This window comes from Uloborus diversus, chromosome 5, assembly GCF_026930045.1.
Source record: "Uloborus diversus isolate 005 chromosome 5, Udiv.v.3.1, whole genome shotgun sequence".
In the NCBI taxonomy this organism is placed as follows: domain Eukaryota; kingdom Metazoa; phylum Arthropoda; class Arachnida; order Araneae; family Uloboridae; genus Uloborus; species Uloborus diversus.
The window spans coordinates 100,870,355-100,882,212 of NC_072735.1; the positions used below are offsets into that span (position 1 = coordinate 100,870,355).

General features: G+C 35.1%; 1 protein-coding gene across 1 annotated transcript; it reads left to right on the plus strand.

Annotated features, from left to right (window-relative positions):
• Nucleotides 1–1,035: 1,035 nt before the first annotated feature.
• On the plus strand, nt 1,036–7,294 carry LOC129222704 (uncharacterized). The gene is made up of 3 exons (XM_054857235.1): nt 1,036–2,811; nt 4,356–4,617; nt 6,486–7,294. The coding sequence occupies exons 1-3, from the start codon at nt 1,547–1,549 to the stop codon at nt 7,134–7,136; spliced, it is 2,178 nt and encodes a 725-aa protein (XP_054713210.1). The 5' UTR covers nt 1,036–1,546; the 3' UTR covers nt 7,137–7,294.
• Nucleotides 7,295–11,858: the final 4,564 nt, after the last annotated feature.

Sequence of the window (11,858 nt, forward strand, 5' to 3'; positions counted from 1 at the left end):
CCTCAGTGCTTTTTCGCTTACTTTAACTACAGCTTTTTACAGTCACATCGCAGGTGTAACTGACAAAACTTATTGGCCAAAAGATGATGTCTCATTAAGTAACAAATCCAATATTTAAGTTCAAACTTTTAAAAAATAATGAATCTTTAATACATATTACATTCCCAACTTTTAAAAACATTATATTACATTCCTTTATCCGCTATGTACCACAAAACAAATTAACAATTGACGTACTTTAATAGTAAAAAATATATAATATACTTTGTGAAAATTTTTTAGATAAATGTCTTTTTTTTTTACAGATAAGATGAACAGTATTGAATACACCAGAAGCTGGCACGAGTTTTGTGAGTTATAAGATTATCAAACTATATTTTAAATATTTTCGTCATGAGTTCAGCTACTGAAATTGGTATTTTTAGCAGATATTCATCATTTGAAGAAGACTCCTTCACCGAACTGCTGAAAGTTCTTTCATCATAAGCCCCTTCTGAATTAATGCGAAATTGGATTTCTCCAAGAATCCTCCGACTGAACGAGCCTTGAACTAAAGCTACTTTCAAAAATTTGCGAATATGTTTTCTCGGAATCCGTTCCTTAACTAACTGGGGCGTAATGTCCCGAAAGGTTGTGAGAAGAATGATTTCGAAAAAGGGAAAACTTAGGTGATTGCAAGATAGAACTTAAAACTGGACCACATGGGTACAATACGTCAATGCAGTTCCACAAATGGTGTCTGTTCCTGATCAGGATTATGAGTCCCCGGGCCGTGGGACTCATTTACTTCTTCCTCTTCATCAGTATTATTACATCAATCGTTGCTGCCTCTCTAAGTCATAAAAATGATCAAATTCTTTCTGAACAAACTCCATTACGTCCTGTGGCACTAACTTCATACAATTACACTTACAACAATGGGAGGCATCTTAAATCTAATTCACCAGTTCATCGATTTCGTAATGAAAATAACTCATCTGTCAACGCTGTAGGAAATGAACGAACAAATGTTGCCAATTTAGCTTTTGATGAAGAAATTACGCCATCAACAGCTGCCATTTTTTTATCTGCTGACGAGCGTTCAAAGACAAATGCACATACGCAGAATTTGAGCGCGGATAACCAATTTTCTTTGAGCAAAAGTGATGCTGAATATTTATTGAATTTTTTAGAGGCTGAATTGGGGTCTGAAGAGGTTTTGGAGAGGGAATCTCACGAGAGAGTAAAAGAAATTTTAAGGGACTTACGAAGCTTAATAAAAGTAGGCGGTGTTTCTGATATCGCTAATGCAACTAACATTTATAGCATTGACGATTTCAATTCCAAAGAAAGAAGGGTTTATCATCACAGAACTAACAATGCTCATACAATAACAATTCCTATTAACCAACATTTTACTAAGAATAATTCTTTTGAAAATAAAGTGCTAACCCCACACAATAAAAAAGAAAATTCAAATTTTGTAAAAAATGTAGATGATTACGATGAAGCAAATGTTTCACGTGCTCTTTTAAGCTCTTTTTTGAAAAAGCCAACTGGAAGAAGCATGAGTTTCCAAAATAATGTTCCAACGATATTCAATAAAACTTACTATCTTTTTCCAAATGATTCTCTTAAAATGGATGGCATGCAAAAGTCTTTGATTAATAACTATGTGAAGGATGGTTTGTTTAACTATAATTTTCAGAACGCTTACATAAATCAAAATCCTGCTTCCGAAGGAGGACGAAATTCCAAAAGTCTTTATGAAAGTGACTTTTTTGTGGAGCCTGTAACTATTCCTTACAAAAATTACGAACCTTTTCCGGAAAACCGGACAGAAAACTTAACTATTTATGAAATTCTAAAGCCTCGATTACGTTCACCCAAAAAAATGGAACATCAAATTGAAATTTCAACTGAAAGTGAAACTATTACTATTTCTTCAGACAGAGCAAAATCTTCCATGATGTCTAAAAATGTAACAAATATAGATCCGATACATTTTCTTGAAAAACAAGCAAATAATTCTGGAGATCACTTTAGACATTTAGTAACTGCTTCTGAAAGGAGCGATTCTAATTATGTATTTGATGTCACATCCGAGCGATTTGAGAATTTCTCCGAATCAACGACACTTATTGCAACAACAGAAACAGTTTTTGACTCTCATATGAAAAGTGACAGTTCTAAGGCATACATGGAACATGATGACATCAAGATAAAAATTGATTCTCTAACTGCCAGAATTGCTGATACTCCTTTAGTCAATAGGGGAAAGTCAAAAACAGTTGATTATGACAGACAAATAAATGAAACAATAAGTTCATTTGAAATTCATCGAAATATTTCTTCTGGTAAAAGTAATGCAAATTCGTTTCTAGATCCTTATGAAGTAAAGAATTTGCAGTTAAATAATTCGACGAATGATACGGACGCGATGGCGATGGACGCTTCTGATGTGATCACCCAAATATACGATCCAGATTTACTGCGGCAACCAAAAATGTCTGACACATTAAGTGTAGATAACGCTTCTTTGAAAAATCCCAAATTGGATCCTAAAAGTTTTTATGATTATTTTTCCAAAAAGATGTACACGAATACCAGTGGACTACAGCTGCCGTTTCCGGAATACCGGCCCGGAAATTTGTACCGTTATTCCGACATTTATCAGAGGAAGCCTGTTATTGATGTCGTTTACACTCGTCCCACTCCAGTTTTTGAAATCTTTCGACCAAAGACAACGACTGAAGAAGCACCAATCAGCTCTACGACCTTCGATTCCATGAGAACATCGGTTCGTGTTGCAAGCACTTTCTATCCAAACAGGTAAGTTGTAAATTTTTTCTTGGAATTTCTTTGATTAAATGTTATGCATGGGAATTTCATCTGTCCAAAGGCGCAGTTTCGAATCTATCTCCAAGCGGTGAATTTTTAAGATGCAGAAAATTGACAACGTCCATGTCGTATAGTTATGCGCATGTAAAAGATCTCTCGAGTAGTTGTTTGACTTGGATTGCTCTTAACTGATTTAAATTATTAGTGCAGTTTTGTATTGAAGAGAGCCCAAGTGTCTTCATCCAGTGAGAAAAGTAGGCGTCAAATTCTCATGGTGAAAATATCCTCCGATAGTGGTGCCACGTAAAAGAATGGAGGTTATATCAGGGGATTGCAGTAGGTCTGTAAAAAGCTGCGTCTCCACACAGCCACATTATAAAGGGAAAAAATAGGCATTCCATCTTCAACTGCACTATTGGAGCTATAGTTGAAATTTGACTAATGGTAAGCTATAACAAGCAAATTATTTTTAGCAAACTATGCAGATTTGTGAGGAACATGAAGTTTCCCAAGAGTTCCATCTTCTGTAGAAATGGGCAATACAACTATATTGCTAGAGATGGAAAAAGTCGTACTTATTAATGATTCGTTCATCAGAGTATCGTTCAGTTTTTAACCCGTTCAATGAACCCATTGAGAAGTGATAAAATGAAAGGAGTGAAGACTTTCCTTCATGAAACCCAGACCCAAAGTCACGTCACAGATTTTAAAGCAAAACATTGGAAGAAATCAGGTTCCTTTCGCTCGTTCCACGCAAGATGTGCCAACCATTCGTCGTTGTTGAATCACGTGGCTTGGGGTCTTTGGGTCAGCTTTTGTAAGGCAATGATTGGACTTGTTCCCTCCATTTAACTCCTGCTCTAAGATTGAACCCGTTCATTTGAACGGTTTCGTTCAGTTAAAAAAGTTGCAAATGACCTCTTTGTGAGAGTTTCACACGTACATTAAAAGTGTTTCATTGATCACTAATACTCTTTTTTTTAAGGAAAGGCAAATAAAATTACATAGCAGTAAGAAAATATGCCAATAAGAGCTTATTTAAAAGGGTTTGTATTTAGGTTTAGATGTGTAAAGCAATTATAGTTCATTTTGCAAAATAATTTCTTTTGTGACCAAGTGGCGGTTAGGTATCCCATTATATCTGTTTTCCCCTCTACAAATGTTGTAGGTTTGAATCCAACAATGTACAAAATTGGATAATTTTTTTCTTTTTAAATAAGTAAGCAGATGTGATGTCAGAAAATTAAAGCATTTTTAATTCATGGACTGGGCTGGTTTTATACTAAACATCTGATATGATTCCTGGATTTATTTTTTCTTTTTGTTACAAGCTAAGCCATATATTACATCTTCCAGAATCAAATACAATGGAAGTAAATATGCGTTTTGCCAAAATTCTTTCCCGATTAAGAGGTTTTGTTTAAATAGAAATGACCGGAAGCAAAATTGTCTTAAAATCTGAACTTCAGTAAACAATTCCCTCTTTCACACTTCTTCCTTCACTTGAGGAATTTAAAATCTTTTTTTCTCCGCAGAATTCAAGACGTGACGATGATATTTGGCAACGCACCAACAACAGTTTCTTCCCAAAAGCCTCAAAATCGTAACGATGAAGACCCTGATGATGATGAGTACAGGGACTTAATGGATCCAGGATTCACGATGGAAAAGCTTGCCTACTTACTGATAGGCACCTGTTGCGGGCTCAGTATTTTGTGCTTATGCGTAGTGGTAATTGCTATCAAATGCAGAAGGGTGGTTGTGGAAAGAAGACTGAAATCCCGGTTTAGAAAAAGAGTAAGTATATAAACAGCTTACTAAATTAATAAAAATGCTAATGACAGAAACAAGTGCAATTTAACTTAAGTAACAATGGGAAAATAATTGATTTTAAGCAGTATAAGCTTACTCTTATTTAAAGTTGTTTTCACAAGGAAAAGTTTTGAAAATCGCTGAAATCTTAATTTCCTCGCTTTCAAGTTAAACAACAATGGTTTTTGTGGAAAATTAAAACTACCCCCTTTCACTTATTTTGTTAATGCTACCAACATTAATAAATAATAAAAGTTTCGCATTTAAAAATGGAATTTGATCTTCTTGTAACAACGAAATATGTGTAAGCAATATTGCTATTTCGTGCTTAACGCATTATTTTTTAATTTGATGAATTTATTCCATTTTTTCGGTATGAAATTTGATGATGAGTTTTTTTATCCATAGCTTTGGTGCATAGTGGATAAGTGGTAATGTTGAGTCGGATTTATGATTCCAAACGTTCACAAGCTGGTTTGGTTGTGCATTTCTTTTTGTTAAAAATCGTGTTGAAAAAGGAAAGATTGAAAACCATAAGGAGAAACAAAGCATTCACACGAAGTGTAATGCCCATTGAAGGGCTTGCTGCTATAAGGAGGTAGTTCTTCACAATCATCCCCATTAAAATTTAAAACACGAAAACATTTTTTATTTTTTTATAATTCATTTTGTATCTGTACTAAGAAGCGTAGAAGAGAAGTTATTAAAATGTAAAAAAGAAATTGTGAATTGATTTTTTTAAGTTCTCATGCAAACCTTGTGAAAACATTGAAATTCGAGCTACCTTCTTCTTGCAGCAAGCCCTTCAATTAGTTTTGGATAGTTCTCTTGTGAAATGACCGACAAAATATGCTGTTGTTGCTATTTCGTTCCCTAACGTATTTCCCAGATGTAGCTAGCAATAATCCATGAGATCATTGACCCTTAATAAAGTCCAAAACTATGAAGGGATATTTTTCAACAATGTCGTCCCTAGTAAGTTGTAAACACTAAACAGTCAAGAATATGTTTTGCTGTTTTTCTTAGCAGAAAATCTCTAACAGACGGGAAATACCTTAAGGCGTCTGTTAAAACGACCTTCAATATTTTCTATTGTGGAATCACAGGCAACAATTGATTTGCTTGCGTTTTACATTTGGGACACAAAAAAATTCTTGATAATGCTTACGTTAGCAGCTGGTCTGTGTACGTTCAATTCCATACCTCCAACGTTTAGACTTGCCTATTGGAAAGAAACAAATTGCGATATCATAGAAAAGTGAATTAAATCACACTTTTGTTTGCCCTTAAAAATGTCTAGCCATTCACAAAAAGGTTGTGATGTGATATTTTGAACTATACGCATTGCTCTTTTGAAACTTTTCCAGCAAAGATCACACTAATGATTAATTAATACAGTCCCCACAATTTACTGATAGACCACGATAGACGTATTGCTCACCCCTAGTGTAGTGCAAAAGTGTAATTTAGCATTTCGAAGTATTTATAAGGGACTTAAAATTACTTTCCCAAAACTAAACACTCTGAAGTAATGTGATAATGAACTGCCATGAATCTTTGTCTAGTATATCAGAAATTAGGACACATTACACTTAGAAATAAATTGTTGGTGCTCAGTTTCGAAAAGGATGTTAATTCGTTTGACAAATGATATAAGTATAAACCGTAGTAAACATATTTTTCCTAAAATCTTTTTGATTTTAATATTTAAAAAAAAGTTTCCTTTTCTTTTTCGCAAGAAAGTAATTAAAAAAATACATGAAGGTGTGCATTCAATAAATTAAAAATAATGTTTTTAAATTGCATCTTCAATATTGAATCAAAAGGCAAGTATATATCTATATTTTTTTCAGATGTATAATCACGAGAGGATGAAAGATCCATCGTCACCATGGCAGCAACAGATGTTCGACCACCTTATGTACTTTCGTAGGCAACCTGGAGACAGCTCATGCTCCAGTGCGGCAACAGATTGCAACTGTCGATGCGTCACGTGGTCTCTCGGCCCTCGCAATTTGGAATCCTCCAATAGCAGCAGCAGGCCCATGTGCGGCCCGAACAACCGCAACAGCTCGTACCTGTGCGGCCAGAAAAAGCTGCCCTTCGGTGCGGCATCGACGCTAAGATACGAATCCATGTTGGGTCGAAATAAAAAACCGATTTCAAATCCACACAAGAACAGAGACTCACCGCCTAACACGGACTCTTCACATGAGAATGATTCTCTGGATCAAGATTCACAAGACTCACGGGATGGTGGTGTCGTACACTGCACATGTATCGATTACAATGTGTGGCCTTTAACACCGGGTGATGTACGTCGGGGATTTTATGGTCTATATCCAGGGACTGGACGTTACAATAATGGAGAATGTGTGCAGCACCCAGCTGTGGAACTTCGAACAATATCCAAGGATATTCCGCCTCCTGTCACAGGGTCTAATTATTTGGATCGGTCAGAAGGTGTGGTGTACTGGTCATCGAATGATGAAAGACTTATATAAACAATTTTGTACTTATATCAAAACCAGAATTGTTGTTTCTCTGTGTTGATTATTTCATTGAATTGTCAGATATCATTGCCTAAATAAGGAGAATTAGTCTGGGTGAAAACTACAATTATTCTTTCTCCTTATTTTAACCACACTGTTATATTTTTAAATTATTTCACTGAAACTTTAAATAAAGTTATTAATTGTACTTAACTTTTTTCCCCACTATATAAAACTACAAAACAACATGATCAGCAAACTGTTGCTTTGTCGTGTGTCAAAACTGTGCAGATTTAAATTGTCATTTGAGGAAATTTCAAATTATTCTTTGTCCCAAATAAATATTCTTAATGCATAATTTAGCCATTGCACTTTTAAGATAACCTATGAAAATTAAGTGCTGCATATTACTGCATGCTGTTATTAGACTTTGATAATGCTGCACCGCTTTCTAATAAAGTTTTTCCTAATGCAGAAGTTGGGGAAATCATGTGCCTATGCATGTATACTAACTACTAAGCTGATGTGATTTTTTTTTTTTTAACTAAAATATAATTCCACTTTAACGTAAGCTTCAGAGAAGAAAAAAAAAATTACCATGGAAAATTACGCATTAAACCTTCCAGCTCTTTACACAGCACATTTTGACTGAATGGCAGGCAAACTTTTTGAGTGTTTAAAAAACTGTACTTTTTCTAAGAAAATTCACGTTTTGTCATAAAAAGAAAGTGGAATAAAAGAACCATGGTTTGTAAAATAATTTTAGGGAACCCGAAGTACCGATCAAATTTTATGGGAGATTTATGAAAAATCATTTCAGTTCATCAATTACACGAAATCTAAACTGTTCGTGAAGCTCATATATTGCTTGAAATATTAGTAAAAGCAAGTGAATCAAGTCTTTAAAAATGTTTTAGGAGTGGTAAGATTTTGAACAAGATCCTCAGTGGACTGTATAGACTCCAGGATTCACTATATATACCCTATATTAGCGTGTCTCAACCTTTTTCGAGCTACAAACTGGCAAAAGCTTTTGGAAAAATGTCGCGGACGGGTGAGATTTTTCCTTTCTTTTTTTGCAGGAAGAATTTTTAAAAGGAAGAAACTGTGAAGTCGTTTAAAACTTGTGAAATATTTTTCGAACCGGTGTGGTTTTTCTGTTTCTTTTTTTTTTAATAAAGAAATGCAAATAATAATAAAGAAAACCCAATTGATATTAAAGAACTGTCCCAAAAATATTTAAATGTAAAGATAAGATTTATTGCAATAATTATACATAAGTAAATCAACATTTGTGGAAAATAAGAAAATTTCAAAAATTAACCACGAAATTTCCTTACAAAATAAAAATGTCGCTTAGGATGTTATTATTATTATTATTATTATTGCTCAGTAAGGACATTTTTTTGAACGTAAACTACCAAAAACCCATGAGGACCGCTAAAATTTTTCCGCAGGCCAGTGCTGGTCCGCCGACCACCGGCTCAGGATTGTATATCTATTTAGTCCATATAGCAGCTCTAACGTGAAATACACATGAACACTAACCTTTTTTCTTTTCTTCTTTTTTTTACATTGCTCAGACGGCATCGCTATCTAAACGGATTTCTTTTGCTCGCAATTTTTGATTGTTTTTATTTACATAAAACTCGAAAACTCATTAATGTATAACAGGACAGATACCGATAATAGAGTAAGAACGCCTTAATTTAACTCCGACCAGTTGCCGATAGTAGAAAAGAAGAAATTTAACAGATTTAGGGGGGGGGGAGAATATATTTGTTACCATTTGGTTAGTTTTAGTGGAGAAAAAATATATTAATTTGTCGCCGAGAGTTACGGATAATAGAGACACCACACATTTATGTGGTGTTGGAAGGTTAAAACGGATACATTACAAACTTCTCGAGTTATGGTTTGTTTTTGAAATTTAATTTGAAACCATGCTCCCTTTCATTTGCAACGTGTCGTTTTTAGACTTTTTTCCCATAAAAGTCTAAGAAAGAAATAAGAAGCATGCCCAAAAATATCGCAAAAAAGAAAAAAGAAAAGTCAAAAATAAATCAAATAATAAAATTTAAAAAAATTGACAAATTAAAAATTGGAAAGTAGGTTTAAGAGAAGGGAAAAATGTGTGGTTGTCTGTCGGCCTGTCTATCTGTCTATATTTTTGAGCAACGTTCAAAACATTTTAACTAAGAACACTTTTTGGAAAATTTATTTGATTCAGGCACCATTTTAAAACTTTTGGGGACATATTTGAGGACATTTTTTTAACACTAGAACAAGTTTTTTTTTCTTATTTTTAGAACACTTCATAACACACCTTTTAGGACACTTTTAAGAGCACTTATGGGATACACCTTCGATGATACCATTAGTTTTTGCTTTTAATTTTACAAAAAAAAAAAAAAAAACTCGTGAGGCAGCTGTCAACCGACGGGTAATGGACGGTCTTCTACCACGGAAGACCATCCTTTTTGCAGGCATTCTCGACATCAGCTTACAGTTGTTTATTGCTGCAAAAGTTTTAGTGGTATCATATTTAGGGATTTTATTGCTGGTTAGTTAAAAGAAACTTTTGAAATTATGTTTGTAAAGAAGAAGGCAATGATTTTACAAGTGAGTCCAAATGTGTTTCTAAGTTTAACAAATATTCTTAGCAGGACACATTCAAAAACGATTTGAGGACATTTCAGTACTTTCGTTTCAGCACTTTCGGAATACATTGTGGTGAACATTCAGGCAACACTAGAAGGCTTTCTGATCTTACGTTTTCCAAACGGGTTTTCCAATGTACGCATATAGAAATGTGGTGGCTGGATGATCTTACAGCATTGTATCTTGAGATCAGCGGTGATTAGGTGCCGGAACGCCGTTCCGGTATTGCTTTTCTGGTCCCTTTTTTTTTTTATAAAATTGGTTTCGACGAAAAATTCAAGTATTTCTGATTGCATTCCGGCACTGGAAAATTTGCAAAGTCCCCTCTGCTCGAGATGTCGGTATTTAGTGCAAAATGGGACAGTCACGGCCGTGTCCAATGGGAGGTTTTAGGGGTTAAACCTTCCCATTGGGAAATAGTAATTTTAAGCCAAATGAATAATAGCGCACATTTGACTGAAAATTAACTTTAATGTTGAAGTGTATGTGCAGCATTTTTTTTACAAAAAACATTCTCTTTGAAGTTTCCCGGAAATTTACGATTGTCCTCCCTTCATTGATTAAAATCAGATTTTGGAAAAACAGTGATGGAGTAACCGCTGAATGGTTTATCAATACAAAGCATTCACTGAGATTAATATCGCTTCTTATAAGGAGGTTAAAATAGCATCGGCGTTTCACAAAGAGAGAAAAGAAATGCCGCTATGAAGATGCATAGTAATTGTGTTCGTTATTGTAGTTTACATCTGGAACGAGTCCCTTCCTATTTAGTTGGCTAAGCATTATCTTAGAATATAAAACCTGAATATATTTATCATAAAAGAATTTGTGTACTTTATTTTATACTTGTTGCAATATACCGCTCAGTAAACAGCTAATGAGCTTAGAATCTAAACAAGCTGTAAAATGAATAAATACAAAGACTACTCGTGCAATTCTGGAGTGTGGGGTTTATAACGGTCCTTCCATGTAAAAAAAACACAATAATAGAATTTGTGATACTACTTAAAACCTAAACTTCGTGGAATTTGCCCCCCCCCCCCCGCTACGCCCCTCATTGTGACCATCAAACGGAATTTATTTTTATTTGACACTCTATTGTGTTCTCCTGAAAAATAGGTCAGAATGACATACCACTGAAGACAAAACTCCCTCCCATTATGAAATCCTGGGAACAGCAAAAAATCTTCGTAATTAAAAAATCTGGCTTTCAATTCCAAAAGCATTGTTCAAATATCATTTAACGTTTTAAAATATTTTTTTCCCCGAAGTTTGTGGCAGACCTCCTACTAAAGATTAGTGGACCCTCAAGTCCGCGGACCACAGTTTTTGAAGCTGTGAATAGTCATTAGCGAGAACAAACAGAAATGGTGCTGCCATCTGTTGGTACTGATCGCAACTGTCCACAATATGCGAAAGAGGAATATGAAAAAATGGGTATCTCTCGCAAGGCCGGTGCGCCGGGTAAGTCGCACCGGCCGATGGGTCGGCGAGCCAGTCCGCCCCAGGTTGATACATTATATTAAGGTACTGTCCAACCACGGATTGTATGGAATTTTCAAATGCCCAAATGAGACGAATCTATCTGAATGCGGGGGAAAAGTAAAAATTTGATGCCGGTATCCGCTCATTTGAATGAGACTCTGCTTCTGCAAAAGCTGGCATCGTTAAAAAATAATAGATTCTTCCATTTCCGGTTGTAAAACGGATTTTTGTCTTTCCATACAATCCATGATCAGACAGTACATAATGCTTCTTTATATCAGGGGTACCTACCTAGGAGGGGTCGTGGTGCAGACTGCGTCATTGAAATTTTTAGAAGGGGGTGTTTTGAGGGGTATTTTCTCATTTTTGGGGGTGGTCGTGCTTTTCTTTGGGGGGGGGGGGGGCACCACGATTTGAGGAGGGTGCGTACTTGCCCTTACGGGATGCACCCCTGCTTATATTCAAATGAATTGCAATTAAAGGACAAACTTTAAAATTTCAGGAATAAAAAGCAACTTCATGAATTACATATCCCTGCAATGTATTGAGCAATCTGAAATTTCAACTTTTACGAAGAAATAAGCATTG